We start from the raw sequence: 26,492 nt of genomic DNA on the forward strand, positions 1-26,492 counted from the left end.
AAGTCAATGGGATTTTGCACATGCTCAAGTGTTGTCCGGAACAGAGATGGACTTAAACACCTGCTTAAATGTTTTCCTGAATTGGTGCCATAGTCGCATTTTGCAGCTGAGGAAACAAATGAAGGATCTGATTGGCAGAGCTGCTGAGCAACTACAGTAAGAGTCGTGGGTCTTCAGCGCTTCTTAATCAAGTATTCACACCCTACACATTATTACAATAATCTTTATGCAAAATATGCCTCGGGAAGCATCATTTAAAAACTGGTAACACTGATTAATATTCTTCTGTAAAGTATGTACAAAATGCATATTAAGAGTTCTGAACATAAACTGAAATTATGACTACAATGCGTTTACCAGACAAGTCTGGGGATTGAGTAAACCAGTTTCTCAAAGACAAAGGAAAAGCTTACGCCTCTTTCCAGGTGTCAACGTTGATTAGCTTCACCTGTCAAGTGGCCATTCTTTGGCAAGGAAGAGGGGCAGGAACAGAGAGATCTGCTTTTTAGCAATCAACAACATGGAACCTGTTTTGCCACAAGACTCCATGTCTCCATCCTCACAGCTGGAATGAACTTTATCTAGGGTAACCCTCAGAAAATGCCTTTCAAAGGGTGACTAGACTATAAAACTGAGGGGCAAAACACCCCAAGCTATCACTCCCTCTCTTTCACCTAAGAACACAAAGGAAGCAGCCCTTTGACTTTGCATGGGGATTCTGATCTGAGAGTTTGGGTCAATGTTGATGGGAACATGTGGTAAGGATTTTTTACCTTGAGCCAAATCTAACTTTTTAAAGTTTTAGCTACTAGAAAGCGTTTTATCCTTATTTCTCTTGTAATCACTTCTGACTTTAATACCTTAGACTTGCACATCCTTAAAATCTCTTTGTAGTTAAATACATTTTTTTAATCAAAACTAATCTTATGTTGTAGTTAAACTGAACTGTTAGGGTAACTCCAGTTAAAGTAGCAAACTGTTGAATGTTGACTGTTTACAGGGACAACAGACCTCTAATATCTGAACTACCCTGGAGAGGATTGTACAGTGCAGAATACATGTTTGGGGGAAATTAGAGAACAGGGAGTGCATTGGGTCACCCTGCAAGTAGCAACCAAGGCTGTTGGAAGCCAGAGTGTGACTTGGGTGTTGCTGACAGACTGCTGGGGTCAGAACTACTGGACCAGGGCTTTGGCCATACACACACACACACTCATGTGTGACCTGCATCCTATTTGTGAGAGGCCCAGGTTGGGAGCTACAACAGCAAAGCATTGTGAAGCAGCCATGGTTTCAGGGCAGGTGCTGACAACCCTCACTGGTATGGATTGCACCCTGAAATGTGACAGAAATTAGGGACCTGACTGGCAGAGCTGCTGAGCAATCACAATAGGAGTTGTGGGTCTTCAGTGCTTCTCAAAATCAGGTCCAAAGCAACTTCTCTTTGGCCACACAATGACTTATCGATAGAAATTGGATTAGAACTCAGAAACAGCTAACTCCTAATCCCATACTCAATCAACTATACTATACTGGTTTTGATGATGCAGCGTTTCAGGGTCACATGCAAAGATATTGTTATTTAACATTCACATAACTCCCTGCATATCTTGCTGCATGCAAAGAATCACACATGTTGTTGACATTACTGTGTAAAGGGATTGTGAATAACCATTATTATATGTAAATTCCAAAACAAAACAAATAAATAATTGTACTAAAAGGATTTTTTGTTGTCTTTTTTCCTTATTCTAACTTGATGCTGTTGATCTGCTTGAGGAATAATGGACTGAAGGAGGACAGATTTGGCTAACAGCTTTTAGTTGTAGGATTTGTGTTCGCAAACAAACAAACTTCCTTGACAGATGTAAGCAAGCATGCGAACAAATTACCATTAATGTTGATCTCACTCTGCCATTATAGTAACAAAGGTGACTAATTTTTGGTGCTCTGACATAAAGGTCTTCCACTTTCCAAGGCAGTGTTACAGTGTCATCTCTCTGAATAAATTCACTTACTTAGGATGCAAATGAGTTGATGAATCTCTAAAGAGTGACAGGTAGAAAAATGGAAACTCAATATATGTCTAGGTATTTATTCCATGTTAATTATTAACAGAGTTTCAAGCAGCGTGTATATATTTTTTCATTCTAAATTATATCCTGTTAATGAAAATTACTTCCTCTATGCAGAGTCAGTACCCCATGTGGCTCTCTAAGTGATAGATGAAGTCAATTAACCACAATTTGAATACATGCCAATTATTTCTCGGCTTCAAGTTATTTTATCTAATAAGTATTTTTATATATAAAAATGTGTTGTGTATCTTTCTATACAAGAAATTATTTGAGTGAGGGGTGTATTTGGGCTCGATCAAGACAGCTCTGCTTTCCTTGATTATACAGGACTGCATATTTTTGAGAGATATTTGTGCACTGGACAAAAAGGGTTAAATTACCCCTGTGCAGAGGGTTATGCAGAGGCTTATGCATCACTCAGGCCCAACTAAAGCCTTATTTGAAGACCTAAAGTTGGTGTTAAAGGCACTTAAGCTTTAGAGTAAAGACCAAACTATGAATCTTCAACTCAACTGTTATTTCCATCTTAACATACAGACATGAAATCCAGAAGCCCACCAAAGGTCCAGACAGATGTCTGACCGCCTTTGAAAGGAAAGGCCTTTGAAAAATACTAGGTATTATACTAAATTAATTTATAACAAATAAAAAGAATGTCCCAACCCTTTATCATGAAAGTTTTCCAGAAAAAAAAAAGCTGGAACTATCTGGGACATGCGTTAAGCATGAAGCCAGAGCACCTAGCATGGCAGGCATGCCACTGGGCAGCTGTAAGAACATGACAAAGGGACCAGCTGAAAAAAATCTCTTCATTAAACGCTAGCCAGAGAAGGAAAACTTACAGGACTTAACATCACAGAGGACATGGTGCAGGATAGATGGATGGTGGTGCTTTGTTTATGCTCTAAGCACCATCTGACAGCATGAGAAGAATTCAGATTATTTCACTCGAAGTGAGCAGAATTTTTCAGTGGAAAAATAAGTCATACCTTTTTGTAATGTAAACTACATACACAAGCAACACAGAATACAGGTTAACTGGGAGAAGATCCTACTCTAAGTGTTTGTACTTATTCTTAAAAATCATACACTTATTGGGATGACCAGTTTAGTACAAGTAAAACTCCTCTCTCTCATATCAAGATTCATACAATGGAGACACGCTGTAATGCAGGCCAAAGTCCAATGACAATGTAAACACTAAAAATGGACTCTCCAGGTGAAAACAAAATTCTATCTGTAGATGCAGCCTAATTATCATTTTGAGGAAAATGCTCTTCTTTTTCATAGACTCATAGAAATGTAGGCTGGAAGGGACCTCAAGTAGTCATCCAGTCCAGACCCCTGCACTGAGATAGGACCAAGTCAACCCTGACAAATCCAACCTTTTCTTAAAAGCCTCCAATGATGGGGATTCCACAGTCTCCCTGGGAAGCATACTGCAGAGTTTAACTACTCTTATAGTTAGAAAGTTTTTCCTAATATCGAACCTAAATCTCCTTTGCTTCAAATTTGAAATTTGTCTGGATCCTTTAGCAACCAATGAATTCTGTGTCATAGGACAGTACAAGATTAGGATATCTATGAAAATGGAACACAGACCACATTCTCACTATCTGCCAATGCTCGAGATCTATAGGACCATTGGGAAAGTCACAGCTCAAGCCAATCAGGATTTCCAGTACTGCAGTGTAATTCCTAGACATATCATCTCTAGGAAAGCTGTCAATAAACATAGCAACCTCAACCATAAGGTGTGGGGGAAGGGTACTGGCCACAAAATACAGTCTTTGTTCATTGTCCTTAGAATACTCCCATGTCTAGAGGAAGTCACATTTCTCTGAACCTTTTTTGGATTCTCTTGATAGGAAGGACGGAGTCACTCAGAGAATCAAAGAATTGATAATGGAATAGCTATACCATTTCACCTCAGAGTCACCAGTTAAAATCCAGTGCAGTGCTGTTGTGACTGGAAATTGTTACTACCCAATGGCTATCCAGTGATATCTATGTTGAGTTAATGAAAAGGCAGCTGCATCAACAAAACCTCTACCACAATTGATAGCAATGACACCCTTATTAGCATTCTCTGCAAAGCGGCCATGAATGTTCAGGAAAGAAAACCACGTCAACTCCTAGTTGTGGGCCTTCCAGATTAAGGCTGGGGCATACTGGTGGAGCAGAGTGCAAGAGCTTGCATTATCACTCCCCAGTAAGTCGTTCTTTGGTGACTAAAGATGTACACTCAAGTCCTCAGACAAATCTACACTCATTTCCAGACCAAAGTAACTGGGTTGTGTTTTGCATAAACTTCAGGTAATAGCACCCAAGACTCTTGGCCTCCCCGCCCCTTACTATAGATACAAGTTAAATTTTTAGTGATGGGCGCAACACATACATGCAAAAACATATTCACAGTTATTGCTGCAGCAGCTGAAATGTTATCTGAATTTTTAATAGATCACCAAGCGTACACTTGGCATAGTATGGATTTTAGAGCAAAACTAAAAAGAACAGGAAAAAAAAGACCAATACTCTCTCTCATTGACTCAGGAACCATTATTCTGTATCAAATTCTCTCACCATTGGGAACACTAACTCATCTTCCACAGAGTAGCGGGGGGGGGGGGGGGATGAATTATTTATATACTTCCTGAATCAGCAGCAGTGTTTGGATATCTGAAAAGTATCTCAAGGATTTCAAATGGAATTTATCTTTGCTCAGAATTTTTGTGTTTTTTTAGCATATCACCATTAGAGCAGTGGAGGGCTGCTACCAAGAACAACCATCTAGCTCCCAGTGAAGCTCTACCCAGTATAAACAGGTATCTGACATTCTTCTCTAAGCCTTTACAATTGCACTACATTGCCCACAAAGTACTAGCCACAACAATAAATCATAGAATGGGGAAGGGATTTAAGACAGGTCTTTTACAATGATAATTCCTATTCCCTATGCGCTCTAATTTAAGCTGGGGAGTGGGAAGTGGCACCCAGACAGCAAAATCAGGTAAAGGGAAAGATGGTTTACAGCCACATCTCCACTGGGCCCAAGATCTGCTCCTCAGTTCCTAAATTTCAGCCAACTTCACACTTCATCAATTCCTTAGACGTATTCGAGTATCCAAACGCTAGGGTTCTCATTACCATTGTACTTACACATGATGCAAATCATATTTGTTTCTTTCTTATCAGTAGTTGGTATTTTAATGAGTAGCAGCAGTTACAGTACATGCTCAGATTTAGGGATGGGCAAAGTAGCTTGGATAAGATAAGAATCAAGCCAAACTAGAACTGAACCACCAAGAAAAAAATGTCTGGAGGTTTGAAGCCAATGGGTTATCCTGCTTTGGGATTTTCAAACACATCTCTGAATTGCCTGGTTTGGGCTGGAAGCAGAAGCACTAAAATACCCTGAGAAAGGATATTTTCATGCTGTAGCAACTCTACCTACATAGGAATTTCTGAAAATTCCTAGAGACCCTCTTCTCAGGTGATTTCCAGCTTTTCAAATGGAACAGACTGGGATAAGCACAAGAAGAATCTGAATAAGCATCCCAGCTTCTGAAAGATTATCCAAACCTCTGAAGCTTTTTACATCTGTCTATCACTAATTTTGATTGGAAACTATTTCTGAAGGGCTCATAATTCAGAAAGAAACTTGACTTTACGTGGCAACTTAGTATTTCAGGCCAAATTTGATTTAAATCAGTTGCACAATTTTTAAGTTCTAGAAGTAGAAACAAAAGGAAAGAAAAAGAAGTAAGAGAAAGAGGTTTTGTGGTTTAAGATTCTTTTAGATGCTCCTATAAATCAAAAACAGCTTCATGTTTCAAAATGAAATTCGGAAGCAATTAGTCTACAAATTGAATAAAGACTTTTGCGTGCTTTTTTCCCTTAAAACCAATTTAAACAGTTAAAATCTTGAGGTAAGAACAGCAAGTAATCCACATGTGCTGTTAACTACTTTGCATATTGTATTGTTCTTTGCATTTATTAACGGTCTCTCTTTGGTCAAAAATTCAGTCTTTACACTGTCTCTTCTGATGTATTTCCCCCTTTTGCATTTGCTATGTATACCTCCGCTTCAACAGTTTATTTTAGCTCAGAATCACAGTGGCAGGCAACAGGAAGCTATGTGAGCCTCCACCCTGAGACATTGTCTCAAAATACTGATGCAGTCATTAATCTTAGGGATCACTTAACAATTACTTCACTCAGACATAATGGTGATGAGCACCCTAGAAATACAGATCAGACTGACAGATAAACTGATCAGCAAGTATTTGTACCACTACATGAAATCTGAGTTGTGTCACAGGCTGTCAACTACTGAATAAGATTCTCATTTAGTTTTAATACTATGGGGCTATGCCTTGGTGCAGGGGGATCAAAATTTTACTTGTTATTGTGAAATTATAATGGTGTAGTCTATAGCACGATAATCGTAGAATCGGTGAGATATAATGAACACGGAGCCCCACCATGACACTTTTACAAAGACACTTTTCTGAACAGAACTTTAAGCACTTCCCTTAAAAGTCCTGATCCAAAGCACCTAAGTACATGAATAGTCCCATTGACTCCAATGGAATTCCTCACATGCTTAAAAGTTATGTGAGTTAATGCTTTACCAGACTGAGGCCTAAAAGCTAATTTTCAGTGATGCTGAGCACTCAGAACTCTGGGTGCTTAGCACCACTGAAAAAAAACAGGCTCTAAACAAATGTATTAGTGACTTAGGAGGTCTACAGTGTATTTTAAAAACTCTATAGAAAGTCTCTTCTCTTTAAATCTTATATAGCTTAATAATAATAAATATATGTTGGGTTTCATATCTTTACAAGTGTTGCCACATCACGTTAGTCTTATGGATTTATAAAATTAACCTCTCAGGATCTCACAGCACATATACAAAATCTAATAGAAGCCATCTAAATTGACAAGGACCTCACAGATATAAGAACCAGCTAGACAGCTATGTCACCTACATTTTTTAGTTTTAATATTAATTGGCAGCATTTGTATCATTACATCTTACAGTAAACAAAAACTGCTTTCTGTACTGCAAAAAAGAGTTTTTAGCCCCCCCCCCCCCGCAAAAGAATAGTCTAACCAACCACAACTTCTACTGAATTTGTAAAAGATGAACTCCCCCTTTTGTCTTTTTTTGGTCTGGTTGACACTGAAATATGGAATGATGTTAAATCATGTTTTCTTAGTGTCAGTGGTCCATTACAGAAATAAAACACTTCTGGGAAATCAATCTTCTGTAAAGAAAAAATTGATTGAAATTTGAGGAAACTATTAAGTTAATTAAGGGTCTTTAAAGAAATTTTCATCAGATATGTTGAATGGAGAAGCATCATCTTGAAGAAATTATATTGCAAGGAGACAAATAGCCACAATGGACTATGATAATGTGTCTTGTTTTAAATAACAAATGTTGATTTATTAGCATGTTTAACCAATAGCGAACAAAGGTATCAAACTGTATTTGCGTTATAGCTAGGACTAGATGAAAAATTCATTTACAGGCTAAAAAGGTAATGCAAAGTGAATGTCCTCATTGTAAACCCAAAGTGTGTCAAAAGGACTAAATGGCAAAAAGGTTTATTCACTGTTTGGGAAAACTCAGTCCCGAATGGAGACTAAAGGCTACCTAGCAGAGATGATGTGTGGGACAGGCGGGGTCAGGTGCCTGCTTGGCTTGTACTAAGCATGCTCATACAGACTGAGCATGCTCAGTAACATCTGCTGAAGCCGCTGCCCTCTCTCTGTCCCCTCACTATTGGCAGTTACTGGTCAGTTCTGCTGCCTAGAAATTCCAACTATCAGAAACAGTGAAGATGCTAGCAAGGGAAAGATGAAGAAATAGAGGGAGAGTGAACAGGCATTAGAGGGCAATAGAGGTACATTTTGGGACCCAGTGGAATAAAGGATATCCTCCCAGTTGTGCCCTGCTCTTCAATGATCAGTATCCTAGTTTTATGAGTCCTGTCCTGTAGAGGTGAAGGTCATGATCTTTGTTGTTACTAAGGTCACTGTGTTTCATAAACTTTTACTGATACTGCTGATATATGGAGAAAAATTCAAACTCAAAATGAAAATGACCAAATCATTAAACTGAGTGGCAAAGAAGATCAATATGGAACTGCTAATCTTCTTAGTTAATTACTCCTTTAAGGCTGATTCATCGCTAAGTAAAATTAATTTCTGCTATACATTATGAGTGTGAATATTGTATCACTTAAATGAATCAAATAAAGATAAGCCAGAGAGAGTTTGCAAAGTTCCAGACAGCCGTCTCCAAGGATAAAGGCATGTCTGGCCACTTGCAAGAAGCAATATGGAGTTTTTAATTTATGTACAGAAATAAAGAAATCTAATAAACATCAAAGCAAAATCAACCTACCTGGAGGCAGCAAATGGAGAGCTTCCCCCCTCCCCCGCCCAGTCAAAGGCTGACAGCAGGTATTGCTTTTGAGGTATCAAACTTATGGAGCAAGACCTTTTAGACAATTAAGAGGTGCATCAAGAGGTCCTAAGAAACCTCTAAAAAAATAGGAGTGAATTTCCTCTGGTGCCTGGTACTATATGAAGGAAGAAGATTCAATAGTATATGAGCCAGCACAGAATGTTTGGTATTCAGGACACAGCATAGGATGGGTTTCAGAGTAGCAGCCGTGTTAGTCTCTAACATGCCACAAGTACTCCTTTTCTTTTAAACATAGGATGGGGATCCCTTTCCCTTCCAGACCTAAAAGAACAGAGAAGCAGCAGCACACAGCTGTGTGTATGACAGTCATTTGCTTTTTATCATCTTACTGGTTAGTAAAGGGCAGTGTCACAGCAGCAGGTGGAGACAGGAGATGTTGTAGCAGATGGTCTCAGGGAGATGCGAGAGGAATTCTTCTGGGAACCATAAGATTCAGCATGAGGGATTAAGACAAAATAAACACCTGACCTCTGGAGTAAAGGAGACACTGAATACTTCTATTTACTTATAGTTTTCCACAATCTATATTAATATTTTAAAGAAATAAATGACACAGGACTAGCCTATAACTAGGACTGGAAGACAGTGTACAGGTGTAGAAATCCCCCTTACTTGCCTACCTAGGCAACCTGGACTTTTCGTCTGACTGACTAGAAGTAAGCATGATGCATGCATGCTTACTTCCTCCCTGGAGAAGGTGGGCAGGGGAACGGAGTGCGGGCAGTGCCAAGCCTCTCAATTGCTGGCCAGAGTAGCTGAGTGAGTGGGAGTAGTAATTTATTGGTGTCTATACCAGCAGTAAATTACTACTCTGCTGGGAGCAAGAAAGTCACAGGAGTGGAATTGTGACTCAGAGAGGGACTAGGGAATTTTCAGAGTTTATACAGCACCCATTGCCCACAGGAGTGCCTGAGGTCACCAGCTAGCCATATGTTGTGATATTTATTTACAGCGAAAAGGTGCCGTGAAATATCAAAACTCTGCAGCAGTTTGAGATCTATTATATTGTTTGAAATCTATTTTTATTGTTTCCTGCCAGACTGGAGAGTACCAGAAGGAAGAGGCACTCTTATGTATTTGTGACTGCATCATTTTAGGTCTTACAAATTTATAACTACTCTAAAACCCATAGCATATCTTTATCATTTCCAGTTTCTACAGTAGACAAGTAGCTGCACTTTCTGCATCAGTTGACAACGTGGCAGGCAAGGGCAGAGTCAGCATGGAGTAATAATAAATAAAAACTGGATATAAATATAGTATAGATATAAATATATATATATAGTATTTTCCATCCATAGATTCTATACACCAATGAGTAAATACTGTTTGCCCCACTTTACAGATGGTGAAAGAGAAGCACAGAGAAGTTAAATTATTTGCCCAAGGTGACATCAAATAGATAGCAGAGTCAGGAATAGATCCCAGGGCTGAAATTATGGCCCTAGTGAAGTCAATGGAAGTTTTACGATTGATTTCAACAGGGCCAGGATTTTGCCCCGGGTCCTCTGACTCTGTCTAGTGCCTTATACACTGGAACATGCTGCCTGTCTTGCATACTTCTAACTTCCAAGTACTGGATAATGACCATTTTGGCTGAGAAAGGACCCCTGGAGTTTAAGTCTCCATTGTTTTTACTCCACTGTGCTTGCCAAAGCTGATTTTCACACACAATTATATTCTTACATAACTATATTTTGACACTCCATGAAAAACTTATCCACCTCTTTTTCCAACGTTCAAACAACCTAATTTGGCATGGAAGTGCAGAGATGTGCAGGTGTATTAAAAAAGGGGGGCGGGGGAGGGTGGCTCCTGCAGGGAAATTATGGTCTCTTATAGAAAACTAATTAGGACACCAGTAATATAATGCATTGCTAGAGTTCCCCTGACTTGTGGCCTTGCTCTTATTTTTATATCTATTATTGGCACCCATTGCCTCTTGTTTAATTTCCTAAGTATTTTGTGGAATTTAATTACCATAATTTATCATCTTTTTCTTTGTTAATAGATACCAGAGATTACCTCACCACTCACTATGCAGCAAGGCATATGAATTCGTTTTCTTAATGTGAGTCCTGTCACTACTATAAGCGACAGTGTCATGCCAGAACATTTAGTGTATTATATTATCCAGTCACAGAGCATATTTGGACTACTCTGGGTAAAGGAACTTTCCACCCCAGATAGGCTGTGCGAAGTACTAAGCAGTAGTAGAAAATGGGACATCAAAAACCAAAAGTCATAATAGCAAGAAAGTTCAGATCTATCTGTAATTTTTATGTAGACTCTCATATTAACAGAGAGTTTAAAAGATCTTCGGTACATAACTTTTACCACCCCAGTGTAGAAGGGTAGGGGCATACTACCCAGTACTTATGCACAGTGTATGACAGGATATTGGCATCCAGAGAGAATGTGGCTGATCATGTGCTTAAACATAGACTTTCATATTGTCAGAAGGATTGAGCATAAAAGGAACAGGAGGAAGCTATGGTCCGCTGGACTGAATACAGCCTGGGAGAGTTGGGAGACCTGATTTCTATTCCTTACTATGCTACTATCTGGCTGTGTGACACTGAGCAAGTGACTTAGCCCAAAATGTTAAAACATGGGTGTCTCAAGTAGGGCAGGAGGAGCTTTTCCTTCCTACCCCGGTCCTTCTCTAGCAGAGACACTGCACTAGCGGTTGTGATGCAGCAGGGCAGGGGATCTTTTGTCCTGTCTCAGCCAGGACCCCAATAAGATACCACACCATCAGAGGCAGCAATGGCAGGGGGAGACCTATGTTTCTTGCCCCCACCTTTTCTCTGACAACACCACCAAAGCCTCAGGGTAGGGATCAAGTCTTCGAAGCCTCCCTTCCCCCCTACACCATTTTATCTTGTTCTCTTTCCACGATTTTTAACGCAGTCCTGTCAAACTAAGGTGGAAGGGCACCCGGTACAGAGTACAGTGCTTCACTGCCCAAATTCCTCCATCTCAAGTCCCCTGTTCTTAATAATTCTCAGGCAAACATATCTGGGGACCCATGCTGGCTTCCAAGTACAAGGCCATCTGGTCAGCAGCTTGAGAAAAAAAGCTGGTAAAGCCACAAATCTGATGATACTGAGCAGAACTTAGATGAGGAATTCACAGGAAAGAATGAACCAGCTGATATTCAAGAAGCTCTGATTATAAAAAAGAATTTCTGATGCAGTAATAAAGGGTGGGATTTTCAAGGGAGCCTAATGGAGTTAGGCACTCAACTCCTACTGGCTTTTATTGGGAGCTAGGCACTTAACTTTTAGACCCCTTTGAGAAACCTCATCCTAAAGGCCTGGGTCATAATGTAACATCTGCCTCTCCTCTACTTTTGACCCTAAAATTACTGAGGGAGGGGGTTTCCCCCTAAGGGCAACACAACAGGAAAGCTTAATAAATGGCCTGAGTGAGTAGAGGAGGCAGGGAAAAAAAAATCTAGAAACTAGAGGAAGAGAGGCTATGATTTACTCAAAGCCTGCAACATCTCCAGCAAGAAGCTGCAAAAATGGGAAAACATCAGGATTATGTGGAAAACAGGAGGAACAGCTAGCTAACTGTGGGTCTCCAGGACTGAGTCAAAGGCCCTCCCCCATCCCATATACATTTGGGGAACATGGCTTACTGAGGTATTAAACTTGGAATGCAAACATAACTGCTTTAAAATTGAGAGGTTCACTGCACATTAAGTCTTTGTACCCCTGGATAACGAAAGACTAAAAGCTGTTAGACTGCATTTCCACAACTTCACAGGTAAGGTGAGAATGCTAGCATCACTGAGGAGACAAGACAAGTGGGAATTCAGAAGGAACAGATTTCTTTTTTATTTTTCTCCCCATGTACAGAATGAAAGGAGTCCCTGAGCCACAAAAGTTTCAATTACACCTTCCTGTATCTGACAGAGCTAAAGATTCATGAAGACAACATGATGCACACATTGCACAAACACAGCAGAGTACCAGTTTTCTCTGACAGGAGGAGCCTGAGGTCCCTGAACATGAAGAATCTTGATACTTACTAAACAGTCATTGGTATCTATATTAACACCAGTGCCAATTTTATAATGGTCCTTAATGAAAAGGTAGATGCTAATGCATACAAGCTCTCCTGGTCTTACTGGAGAGGTACAGTAGTTTTCTTTCTCCTTCTTAATGTAATGTTTTACCCCGCTTCTAGTTTTGGGATAAGAGAAAGAGGGAATTTTGTTCTGAGTGGTGGGATGGATCAACTTCTGCGTAGCTCCTGATTGGATACCTGTGAACCAGTCCTTTAGGCCCCAGGAAGTGGTTTCGTCTTGGCATCCCCTGATAGTTGTGCAGAAATGCTGTTTTTTGATCTATGGAGCTCTCTTATGAGATAGGAAATAGAAATCCTTTTTTTCTTTCTTTCTTTTTTTTTTTTTTTTTTTGGAGGAGTGGAGACCTGTTTTGCGCTTCAGAGACTCTTAATGCTTTAAAGCAGTGGTTCCCAAACCTGGGACGTTTGTTCAGCGAAAGCCCCTGGTGGGCCCGGCCAGTTTGTTTACCTGCCACGTCCACAGGTTCAGCCGATCACGGCTCCCACTGGCCGCAGTTCGCTATGCCTGGCCCATGGGGGCTGCGGGAAGTGGCACGGGCCAAGGGACGTACTTTGCTGCAGCCCCCGCAGTTCCTTTTCAGTTATTGCTAGAGGGAGGTTACTTCTCTAGACACTCTATCCTGTTCTTTACTAGAATTTATCCATGTAGCTTCTTGTCATTGGGGGTGATTTTAATGGCATAATGTTAACTTCATTGGATCGGTTTTATAGGTGGGGAGACTAAGGTACAGCGAGGTACATGACATGCCCAAGTTCACAAAGACTTAGTGATTGGCTCAAGACATAGGTCTGTGCACAGCTGGGAATATCATCCAGCTTTCCTGGCTCTCAGGGGCCATATGACTGGAGAATTGCTAATATAGTCTCTATTTTTAAGAAGGGGGGTGGGAAAGTGTTCCAGAAAACTACTGGCCTGTTAGCTTGACTTCAATTTTATGCAAGGTCTTGGAACAAAATTTTGAAAGCAAAAGTAGTTAATGATATAGAAGTAAATGGTAATGGGGATAAAAAAATAACATGGCTTTACAAAAGGTAGATCATGCAAGACCAACATGATCTGCTTTGAGAAGACAACTTATTTTTTAGACAAAGGAAATGAAGTAGATCAAATATATCTGGATTTCAGTAAGGGATTTGATACAGGCACTTATTAGTTAAATTGGAGAAGAGGGGGATTAATATGAGAATTGAAAGCTGGAAAAGGAACCTGTTAAAGGAGAAACTACAGTGGGTCATACTGAAAGGTGAATGGTTAGGCTGGAGAGGAGTTATTAGTGGAGTTCCTCTGGGATCAGTCCTGGGACCAATCTTATTTAACATATTTATTAACGAGCAGGGCCGGCTCTAGGTTTTTTGCAGCCCCAAGCGGAATGCCGCCGAGGCAACAACAACAACAAAAAAAGGGGGCCCGGAATGCCGCCCTTTGAAAAGTGCCACCCCAATCACATGCTTGGTTTGCTGGTGCCTAGCTCCAGCCCTGTTAATGAGCTTGGCACAGAAAGTGGGAGTCTGCTAATAAAATTTGCAGATGACACAAAATTGGGAAGTATTGCCAGTATGGAGGAGGACTGGAATATCATACAAGATGATCTGGACGACCTTGAAAACTGGAGTAATAAAAATGGGATGAAATTTAATAGTGCACTTAGAGACTAACAAGAATTTTTGCTATAAGCTGGTGACTCAACAGTTGGAAGCGACAGAGGAGGAGAAAGACCTGAAGGTATTGGTTCATCACAGGATGATTACGAGCTGCCAATGTGATGCAGCCATGAAAAAGGCTAATGCAGTTCTAGGATGTATCAGACGAGGTACTTCCAGCGAAGACACGGAAGTGTTAGAACCATTATATAAGGCACTAGTGAGACCTCATTTGGAATACTGTGTGCTGTTTTGGTCTCCCATGTTTAAGAAAGATTAATTCAAACTGGAACAGGTGCAAAGAAGGGCTACTAGGATGATCTGAGGAATGGAAAACCTACCTTCGGAGAGGAAATTCAAAGAGTTTGACTTGTTTGGCCTAACCAAAAGAAGGCTGAGGGGAGATGCATTGCTCTCTATAAATACATCAGAGGGAGAGGAGTTATTTAAGATAAGCGCTAATGTATACCCAAGAACAAATGGATATAAACTGGCCATCAACCAGTTTATATTCCCATCATCACAGCATCTGGGCATATGACAAATTAAAACCAAGCAACATATTCTATTAAACTGCCATAATAGAACAAACATCCCACTTACAACACTACTAATGTCACCAGTATAAGATAACCCCTTGAGTCAAAAAAATGCCTATTCAGAAGCCATGGTTGAGCTCTTCCTTAAAGGCTGCATGTAGCAAGGGACAGCTGCCAATACAGTGTCACAGGGCCATTAGGTAGATGGGTCTTCCACTGATCCCCCTGAACCCATACAGATCCTTGGGGCTCTGTTGCTTGGGAAAGGGTGGGCACAAACACCATCCTCTTTAGCAGAGCAACTGGAATGAAAACTGTACCATGGGAACCTTCTGGAGATTTCCTCCACTTTAGCCCTCCTGTTGTGGGTTGTCCCCAGAGGAATGGTGAACCAGCCCTAAATTCCCATTGCAAATTGAGCCATTCTGACAAAGGGAAGCTAGTAAGTTCTGAATATCCAAAAGGCAACATAAGTAGCAGTAATATAAAGCCTCCAGTCCTATAGTAATTAACACTGAAAGGATCATATTGCTAAAACTGCTTGGCCAGCATAAACATGCTTCTTTTAAAAAAAAAAAAAAAAGATACGATCAACAGCAAATCAGGCTCATCCTAGGCACCAACCCAGAAACAGGTCCTAGCAGCATGATCTTCAGTTACACAACCCTACTGCTGCCTAGCAAATGCATAACGGTAAAGCCCAGACACCTACTCCTTCCAGTCTATGTACCAGTCCTCCTTGAGCATTGCTGCTTCGCACCCCTGCCCTTCTTGCAACTGCGAATGAGATAAATGGGTTGATGTGATCTAACCTCCTGCACATTTTCCAAGGGTCAGCCATTCAAAAGTTTCCTGTTACTTTAGTTAAGATGTCCTGTAATGGAAGTTAACAAGTTGCAAGAGAATAGGAATGAGCTTATTGGCTAACACAATAATTGTGGGTTTCAGAGTAACACCCGTGTTAGTCTGTATTCGCAAAAAGAAAAGGAGTACTTGTGGCACCTTAGAGACTAACCAATTTATTTGAGCATGAGCTTTCGTGAGCTACAGCTCACTTCATCGGATGCATACTGTGGAAAATACAGAAGATTGTAATTTAAAATTTTTTAACAGCTGCACTGCTACTATGAAGAAAATGGCCAGTCTGGCTCCCAAAGTCAATAGTGACTTTACCACTGAATTCAAAGGGAGCAGAATTGTGTCCACTGGAAGGAAGAGACAGAGGACAAAGAATCAGAGCGTACATGAAAGAAAGAGCGAGAGCAGACAAATTACATATAGTAAATAATGGGCATACAGTAAGCCAAACACCACGGCCTAGATCCTCGGGGCACCAGAGCAGTGCTTGGCATGACAGAGTAGGGAAGGGACATCTGTGGCTTTTTACATTTTACACCACCTTTCTACCACCATTCTCAATTCTTTCTGGTGATGGCAAAATGGCCACAGGTGCAAGTCAGAGCAGCCTCAGTGATCACTTGTCTTACCCCAATGGATGATGTCTACTTTGGAGCCTCTCCAGCAGCCAGGGTCACTAGAGAACACTGGGCTCCTGCTGTGCCCCTCCCATCCCAAGTACAATCTGGAACACTCCTACACTGGGTGGCAGAGGGCTGACTATGTCATCCCAATCCTGAGCTGCTGTCTTTAGCCAGGTGGAAGTCACCTTTGTGCTGCTGCAGTGGCACGAAGGAGACTGACTTAATAGGGGCTGAGGATCCGGCCCCATTGCTATATCTAGATTGCCCACAAAAGGTAGACAGCTGATGAGGTTAGAGCCTCATCCTCTACCACACTGGCTAGCAGAGCCGACAGGCTCAAAACAGGATATAATTCTGCACTCTCTTTACATGAGTAATAGTGAGTGCATCCCTGAAAATTGGGAACTCTAAAAAGTATTTTTTCTTATTGAGGCTGAATTCATACTACAGCTCTCACTTAAACAGTACCCTTCTAGAACTACCCTAATGCAGGCCAGTGACTCATGGGCACATATGAGCTCTTTGTGATTAATTATGCATTACACATTTCTTTGCATTTAACTCTTTAGATTTCTTTAATGAAAAAGAAAAAAACAACTTCACTTGTTTAAACTACTTGCTACTCATCTAGGACTTGATCCAAAGCCCATTACATGAATTAGGCACTTATTCAGCCAGTAGAACTAGTAAACTCCTTTACATCTCAATCCTACAAACACTTACATGCATGCTTAACTTCATGTAGGTGAGTAATTAGGACTACATGCATGCAGAAAGTCAAGCATGCACAAAAGTGCTTGAACGATTTGAGCCTTAAAGAGCTGCACACAGAGGTGCTATGCATTTATGTTTAAATGATGGCCTGTAGGCTTAAGGAGATTTTCTATTGTGCATTAAATTTTCTAATAACCATAATTTTCTTAAATCAAAACATATGTTTTTCACACCAGGCAAAGGCCCCTTTGAATATATAATCTTCACTGGGCAAATATAAAACCTCAGCCATTTTTGATAAAGTCATGTTCAAAATAACTTTGTTCAATATTGTTCAAATTACACAGAGAGAGGAAAAAAGAAAAAATTCGGCAGAAACCAAGCATGGAAAATATGGGACCAAATAAAGTTTTGAATATATCAAGAACTGGATATTAGAATTGCATCTATTGTGCCACTTTATAACAGGAACTGCCACTGACTGCTACAGTCATATGTAAACATAACATTTTGTTCAGAAACCACTCACCTGATCTCGAGAATATGGAGTATCCACTATCTGCTTGTCAGCGCAAGCTGCTAGAAGAATTTTCATTGCATTCAAGTGAAGCAACATCTCGCAAGCCATTGTGTCAAAAAATGTAATATTGGCAAGTGCTGCTGAAGCCAGAAGGAAAACTTCACCAGATGAGGCCTCTTGGCACAATTCTAGAAATGCAGAAAATAATTTAATTAATATAAATCAGTTACTCCTCAGCATGAAAAGATTTGTACAGGAGTTAAATATTCCTCTGAAATTAATAATAACATTTCCACTTGCATTTTTGCAGACTGGACTGAAGCAGGTATAGATGGCAAGATAAATCTAGACTACAAGTCTCTGGGAGCATTCACTTAATTAGTGACCTAGGCTATCACACTTAACTTTCTCCATTGGATGTTGTTCAAGATAAATGTTATATTCCTAAACAAAATGAGATGCAGTCAGCAGATGGGTAAAACTAATGGATCCATGCGAATAAAATTCTGCAATTTATCTTACTGTTTCTAAAACTTTTTTATAATCTCAGACTACCCTGTATATTTTTAAATTTTGCAGACCTCTTAAAAAATGCTGCAGACACAGCTATTACCATCATAACCTCCTAAGTGCCTTTTAATTCCTGTACACATTTACTTGAACTAGGTCTGAGTCATCCAGCAATTTGATTTCAGTGCGTTTTAAAAATTAAAAATAAGAAGCGAGAGTCACTCAATTACTCAGCTATAAATATTACAAGGAAATTGATGACTGGATAGTGAAAAGGCTTTCCCAAATTTGAGTCATTCTATTCCTAAAGCTTATATTGTTTAGGCTTGGTGCATCTTATCATGCCTCATCTGATGATTTGGTGGTGGCAATAAAGGAAATAGCCCTCTCCTCAGTGACTCTGCCCTCAGGGACACAGATTCATTTTGGCATATTCCTGGCTGGCCATGATTGCTAGGCTTAAACACTGCTCAACAAATGGAGTATAAATTGGAAATTGACAGCTGAGGAAGCTGGATTACCTTGCTCTTTATCCCCACATACTCATGCATTTCCCTCCCCTACCACCACCACCCCCCCAATGCACCCACCCACCCCCTCAACACACACACTGTACCGGTTCCAGGGCAAGTATACTATGGACTTCTAATCTTCAGACATGATGCTGAGGCCCAGTCTTGAAAAGTACACTGAACAGTAGAAAGTATCAAATAAGGTCTAGCAGATTTCGTACTCACTGGATTGGACAAGATAGTATGATTGCCATATCTGAGATCTGAAATAACTTTCCACATCTGGCATATTAACCCAACCCCAGGGACAGGTGTCTTTCAGCTTCCTCTGCTCAACAGGCCAACATTTGTGACGGACTGTTTACTTAAAAATTCGACAAAATCCAAAGTCCAAAATGCAACAGCTCTGATTGGAGCATCCTTAGGTGGTGCCCTGTAACTCCATTTCAGGCTGGGATTGGGTAAATTAGAGGCGGAATAGACTGGGTATTGATGACATACTGGGCACAAGAAGCCGCCCCCCTCAGAATGCCTAACACCGCCTCATTACAAAAGGGCTGCTGGGTAGAAGAGAGGTGTGTAGCATAGTGTGCCACAGCTGGGGAGGATCGGAGCACAGAGGTGCCTGTAGGCATAGTAGACCTACTTTTAATTAATGGAAATTGCAAGATGACAGTCTGCAGGGTAACAGTTGATGGTTCATAATTATATTCACAGGTTGAAACATTTTATTCAGTACTAAATCAGACTGTTGACTCCAGATTTGTGAGTGTTCTGTATTTACAACATCTGGGCAGTGGTAATGGTCATTTCATCTGTACAGTGTTTGTGAATGTGGAAGGCCTGGGCAGAGTGGCAGCTAGGTGGATAGATCAAGGTTGATAAAAATATGGAGTGATTCTGATGTGGGTTTCATTCTATCCACTTGGACAGATTATGATGTACAGGCTTTTGTGAAGGAGTTGCAATGACTTCCAAGTAGGGAATGTGACAGACCTGCTTAAGAGCATGTCACTTATCAGTAGCAGATAAAAGGTCCATTAGCCTAGTTGGTTGCTTGAGCTCAGTGGGATAGAGCAGAGACCTATGTATCTATTCTGCAGGTCTTGCATATGCAGTTAGCTGATGATTCTGGTATCTGTAAGTGTATGTAACTATGGATTGTTAAAGTATTTATATCTCTAATATGGAGGGAGTGGAGGAAGCACTTATTTGGCAGACTGTTGTACTGGAAGAGGCTAGAAAAAAGCATTAAAAACTAAAGGTTACCCTACCTAGCAATGACTAAATACAGACATGAATGATGTCTCAGACCATAATACTAGCTTCTTAATTTACAAGAATGTTATCATTAACTCCAGATAAAGACAAACCCCAGTCACGTGCTGTAGCAAATCATTATTGACTGGAGAATGCACTTTGGTCTTCATCATTAAGTTGTACTTGTCACGACTACATTCCACCTCTTGCGTTAGCATGGACTGATATCCTAATGAAATAGCCACTTTTTAATGCACAAGAACAAGTCATACAGTAATTTTTGTATAAAGTATCATACAGTTGTAGAAAGCTAATGGGGTTGATTCTCCACTCACTTTCACCAGTTTTACACTGATAGCTCTCCACTGACTTCTGTATTGTTACTCCTGATTTATACCAGTGTACGTGAGATGATAACCAGGCACATGGCTTTAGGCCTCAAATGGCTACTGTTTTCACAAATAAATTGTATTTGAACTTTGGCTAAAAGTCAAGAATGTTAGAACTATCGAAGAATTTCCAACTTCAGGATTTAAAACGACTGACCTATTCCCCATAGATTTCTACTGTGGAACATTATAGTGGCAAGAAAGGCAAACACTCCTTCGAGAACATTGCTAATGGAGGAAAGTTTGTCTTTCATCGCAAGTTTTTTTCTTCTTTTCCAGTGAGTCCACGAAAGGCTTAAAACAAACCCTGAATACTTACTGACAAGTGCTGTGACAATTTCCTCCATATTCTCCAGAAAGCTGCTGAGATGCTGAGTGAAAGTGAGATGTGGAGATGTGATTTGTGCTATTACCGCTGCTGCTTCTGCACGAGTGGCTTCAGAGTGGGTACTATCTGTGAGAATGTCAGCCAAGCACAATATCCCGTCGACCTGTGGGGGAGGAGGGGGGAAACAGTTGGATACAGGCTAACCAATAAAGACAAGTATTTTCACAGCCAACTTAGGATTTACATGTGTGCATTGTATACTACTTATAAAACTACTGAACTGATTTGTTTTCAAAATTGGCTTGAACCTTAGGACTCAATGACATATACCAAACAAAAAGCTACTAGATTCAGCCTTTTTAAAAATTGAGGGCAACATAAAAAAAAATATGCTCAGAATGCACAGGGGTTGGGGTGGGGAAAGGGTTTCTTCCCCATCCCCAAGCTTTTATAAATCAAAATGACTGAGTTGATTTTGCCCAAACATAACAAAAATGTTTTGGCAGAGACGAAGCATGGAAAATCCTACTCTAAATAAGAATTTGTTTGTCAAAGTGAACAGATATTATGTCACAGTCTCATCTAAGTAGGGTGACCAGATGTCCCATTTTTAAAGGGACAGTCCCGTTTTTTCGGATTTTTTCTTATATAGGCGCCTATTACCCTCTACCCCCTGTCCTGTTCTTTCACAGTTCCTATGTAGTCACCCTATATCTAAGTCCCTGTTTGCGCATGTCACTTCACTCAACTTACCCAATCTTGCAATGAGCTCCACATGGGTGGAACCTTGAGCCAATACAGGATGAAGGCCTATAATTGTCAGCCTCTAGCCATGACAGAAACAAGATTGTTGTAGACCAGCAGTTTCTGGGAAGCTAACACAAGTGTAGCATAGGCACATGCTGTCTCAAACCAGAGCTATAGCTATTAGCCTCTTACAAGTTTTGAAAAGTAAAGCAAAACAAAGCAAAGATTTGTACATTCTTGCAGATCTGGAATGACTGATATCTTCAAATTATGTTCCTTTTAGCAGGCATAAATATACACACATACATACATACTTACTCTGTGTTATAGTGTCTCCTGTAGCATTTCAGTGTGTAACAGGGCATGATGTAAAACAGCCAACACAATGTGACAGCTTATATTGTAAAAAAAATAATACCTACTACCCAGATAACAACAGGTAAGAGTGATGGACTATGTCATAATCAATGTATTTGTAGACCGGTACAATTTGTTTCCTGACTGTGCTACATATTCCTGAATTCACCACGTTGCCATGAGGTAGGTAGATATGCTTATTAAGGCCATTTTACATGTGTGAACACAGAAATTGTACACAATGATCCAGATTTTGCTATCCATTAATCCATGTAAAACCAGAGTAATTCCATTGATCTCAGAGTTGCACACAAATCTCAGTAATTGACAGTAGAATTAGGTCCTACAGTTAAAAAGTATTACCCCTTTGGTAAGCTTTATTTGGAAGCTCCTCTAAAATCTAATTTTTTTCTATTTGCTTCTTCCCATGATTTCTGTTCTCTATCAGCTCATGGTAGTTGGACAGATTTTATAACTCGCTTTTACAGACCTCCATCCAGAAGGAAGATTCAGAGGAGAACCAATTTCTTGCTCAAAATTTAAGTGGAGCTGGAATCAGCATTATAAATAGAAGGGGTAGTTTATACAATACCCTGTACTAAATATTTGATCTCTCCACTTTATGGGAAAGACCCCCTCTTTAATAGTCTCCCAAATATTGTGTGTGATCCAGATGCTTGTCAGCTCCCAGTTAGAATACTGCAGATTAGTACGACTGCCCTGAAGAAGCTTGTGCAGTAGCCTGCAGCACTCCTATTAACGAACAAAGGCAGATGTAAGCACATCATACCAATACTTGGAACTCCAATGGCTGCCTAGTCCTTCCTGCACTGAGTTTAAGATTCTAGTCTACAAGGCATTTGGCTGGGTCTAAGATACCTCAAAAATCTACCTTTTCATGACCCTCTAAGGCAGCTATGATCCAGAGAGACCCTTGCACTAGACTAGCTCCCGGATAAGACTCTGATACGTTGGGCTCTAATGCTGACAGTGCTCTAAGATTTTTAAAATTCTTCCAGAGGACATTAGATTGAGTCCAAGCCTGACTATCAAAGAGCTGAGTCCTGCATTTAGGCCTAAACATAAAGCCTCACCCCAGTATAGCATCTTCTGGGAACAACCCACTGTTTCTAAAATTGAAGAACAATAATAAAGGGGAAAAGGAAAAAAAAGAAAGAAAACAAGTATAACCCTTCCTTTCCATCCTCCCAATCCGTATTTGTGAGAGATTGGGAGGACTCAGTTAATATCTTATGATCTTCCACTAATGTCTTAAATTTCCTAGGTGATGATAAATTGTTAATTTTGGGGCAAAATGAGTCCCTGGGGGAGTCCTTTTATCACTTTATTTTAAAATGTGTTGTGGAGCTCCTAGAGGAAATGACAGGAGCTTATTCTTATACGCGTGTGGATAAATAGAACAAACCCACATCAAAAACAAACAAAGAGGCACACTAGCATCAAGGGAAGCTTTGGGAATGTTGCCATGTAGGGCACACTTAATGCTCTCTTTAATTATTAGGCGGTACTTGAAGACTGCATAGAGAGGTGCCTTAGATTTTGGATGTGTTGTTCTTCTGATTAGTCCCTCAACAACCCAATTTAGCACTTTTCAGAGGTATCAAGGTGCAGAAAAGATCTGAGCATCCTGTGGCATAGTCAGGAAGAATCTAGCCCCACCAAGCAATGCCAGGAATGGCTTCCTGAGTGTACTATGAAGTTCTGAGGACTGGCCATATTCTCAGTTGTCCAACTGCCACATGTAGTAAAGCAGTCAAGGCAGAACAACCTACCTACCTTGGGCTTCTGGGAACCTACATGGACTTGTCAAATGCACTCACCAATCAAGCAATTTAGGCTTGTGGAGCTGTCTCATTCTCTCCACCCAGTCAATGTTTCCTTAAACCTTGCGCATTTTTAATGTTCAGTAATTCATCTCTAAATGGTTTGTTTAAAGCTTCCCTTGTTCCCATTTTAGTTATTTATTAATATACAGTGCCAGGTTACCTTAAATGTCCCCATGGGATATAAATTAAGTTGCATGGTAAGCAGTGGCAATTTCTGTACTCTAGAAGATCTATCAGATTCCTGGGAACAGGAATTACTGCCTTGAATATCAGTCATTGGGATATACTTTTTAAAGGGAAATATTCAACGGGATCCCTATTAACATCAGGAAATACAACCAAGGAAATAACAACATCTCTTTGGGTTTTTTCCTAGTGATTACAAATGGTGTTTCGACTAGATACTCAAAATAATGACAGGAAGAGATGAATTGCTTTTCAATGTTAAATTTTTTTTGACAAGCTTTCAACATTAATCTACCTAGAGCAAGATATTTTCCTTCTAGTTATGGCAGAATTCTAAACTTGAAACTGGGGATTCACAGAACTCATTTAGCTTCAAGGTGTATTAATAGAACTCTGTCAAAAATTAGTATGTCCTCACAAATTGATTTACTAGCCAATGTGTGCTAGACATCATCATGAGCAAAAAAAACCCAACCTACTTTGTCATCCTGAAGCCTTCCAGTATCACACCTTGTTTGGGGTGAAAAAAATGCTAATAATAATAGTCAGTTGAAAACAAATTATATATATTTCAAGACATTCAAAAAATACTGCAGTAGGGACTTGCTCAAGCATTAGGTAACAGGTTACACAGACTTTCACCTCCAAAGTCACTGGTTCAAACCAAACCTACGTCAATAATGACCAAGGTCATGACCTGTTGACTGTTATTCAACTACCTATGCAGAAGGACTTCAGTGCAATTGTTAATAGAGAGGAATCCTCATTCCCAAAACTGCCATCACAACACATGGCACTAAATTGCACCCTTGCTGACAGTCTCAGCAGAAAGGCCCAGGACTGAATGGGGATGAATACCTTGAATGAGAGTGAACCTCCCAGCTGCTGCTTGTGCATACTTTATGAATAAAGGATTTGTTTCCTGTGGTTTCATTCTAATAACTTTCCTGAGTACAATGTACATTTTAAAAGAAAAATAAATTCATATACTCAAATATGTTGAGATCTTAGATTACATATAAACAGCAAAGCCGTATGAAAATCATTTAGAAAACTGACTCAGAAGAGCTAAAATAGAACTAAATACACAACATCAATCCAAATAGAACTGCTGCTTAGAATATACATATAGTTACATAATTTACACTGTAAATGTACACAGATGCAATGCATGAGCATGCAGTGAACACAACTGCAAGGGTGTGTTTATTTTCACCACTGAGGAGAGAGAGAGAGAGAGAGACAGACAGACAGACAGACAGACAGACTGGACCCTGCATGAGTTATCGGACATCTCCATTCATGAAGACAGAATTCACAGGCAAGTAGGGATTATAAAGCTATATTATCAGGAAGATCTGGCCACCTCTCAGAAAGCTGTGACAGAACTGTAGCCTCTCAATGCTGGCTTCCCTGTAATAATTGGACTAAATAATAAATAGCCAAAAATTTGAACCATGGATGCCTAGATATCAATTTAGAGCCTACCTTTAAACACTCAGGTTTGAAAAATATGGCTATATACACATCAGAATGGCATTGTAAGGATTAATTAGTGTCTATACTATGCACTGAAGTATTATTAACCACTAATTTCTATTTTCCCTAAGTAGAATTCAGAATAAAACAACCCACATATCTTTATGTCAAATCAACTCACTATAACCAGAGTTTCAAAATAATCAGTCTACCTCTTTCATGGTTCCACTTTTCAATTCTCCCCCATCATTTCTGAACAGCCAGGCTTCCCATCATCAACTGTGGCTGTCAGGAACTGCAGCAGGATCTGTCTTTGCCCCTGCTACTGTGTGGCCTTCAAAAGGTATGTCCTTGCACCATGCAGTTGCAGATGGACTCCACATGCCCACAAGAGTTGCAGGGCTCTAACAGGATTCATTTTCTTTCCCCTGCCTCTCATTGCTCTGAGAGTGAGTAGAAAGGGGAATATGTAAATCCCCTATTTCCATTTTATTGCTTTACTCTGAGCCATGGCCACAGATCTCAGAGACCCAACACTTTCTGTGCTCAAGGCCTGGCAAGTCCAGGTATCCAGAAGAATGAACCACAATCACCAGAGCCTAGCTACTTATACATTGTCCTTCTATTCATTGAGCAAGTAGGTGGCATCAAGTGTGGGAATACGAACACAGTGGCTAAGGAATTTTTATGACCAGTATTTTATATTTAATTCCCATGTCTTTGCAAGGCATATACATTTTGTAAAATGTCACTAAAATGCAGCAACCAAGCAGCATGCAACACACAGTAGAGGTGGGGAAAGCAGATCAAGGGCATAAGGACAAATCTCCTACTATTACAAATCATGATATGGAGTATTTTATGTCTCCATTGCCCAGACAGCAACTTGCATCTTGGTGTCTTAACCAGAAGTTCTCCCCTGCCCCCAACACAGGAAACTTCATGTAACTAAACTGATCTTCCTTGGAAGCATATGCTGACTCAGCCATAACAGAAATTGAACCTGTGATTTCATTGAGTCTAAATATTGCAAACCTGAGGATTAGACCACCAACCCATCCACAGGGGCACGATTTCCTAGGCAGTGTAATACCCCATTCCCTCCAACATACTTTAGGTCCATTTCTCCAGTGACTTGCATCTTGTATAGTCATTTACACCCATGCAAAGTGGGTGTAAAATGCTACCACTTGTTTGAGTGGAGAACTGTGATCTGAAAGAAAAAAGAAAAGGGAAAGCGCCAGAGACTCCATGAAGTCCCCTAGAGACTTCACTTCTGCTATCCATTATATGGGGAACATTCGCAG

At 40.2% G+C, this 26,492-nt stretch overlaps 1 protein-coding gene across 2 annotated transcripts in view; it reads right to left on the reverse strand.

The window, feature by feature from the left end:
* Nucleotides 1–26,492, reverse strand: part of INSC (INSC spindle orientation adaptor protein) — a 133,522-nt gene that overhangs the window by 12,988 nt on the left and 94,042 nt on the right. For both annotated transcript variants that reach the window (XM_007057095.3, XM_037899746.2), the window contains 2 exons: nt 20,561–20,732; nt 17,580–17,758 (listed from right to left, as the gene is read on the reverse strand). In XM_007057095.3, the coding sequence (XP_007057157.2) occupies nt 17,580–17,758; nt 20,561–20,732 (351 nt within the window). The remainder of the gene's footprint in view (nt 1–17,579; nt 17,759–20,560; nt 20,733–26,492) is intronic.

Source organism: Chelonia mydas, chromosome 6 (assembly GCF_015237465.2).
Source record: "Chelonia mydas isolate rCheMyd1 chromosome 6, rCheMyd1.pri.v2, whole genome shotgun sequence".
Taxonomy (NCBI): domain Eukaryota; kingdom Metazoa; phylum Chordata; order Testudines; family Cheloniidae; genus Chelonia; species Chelonia mydas.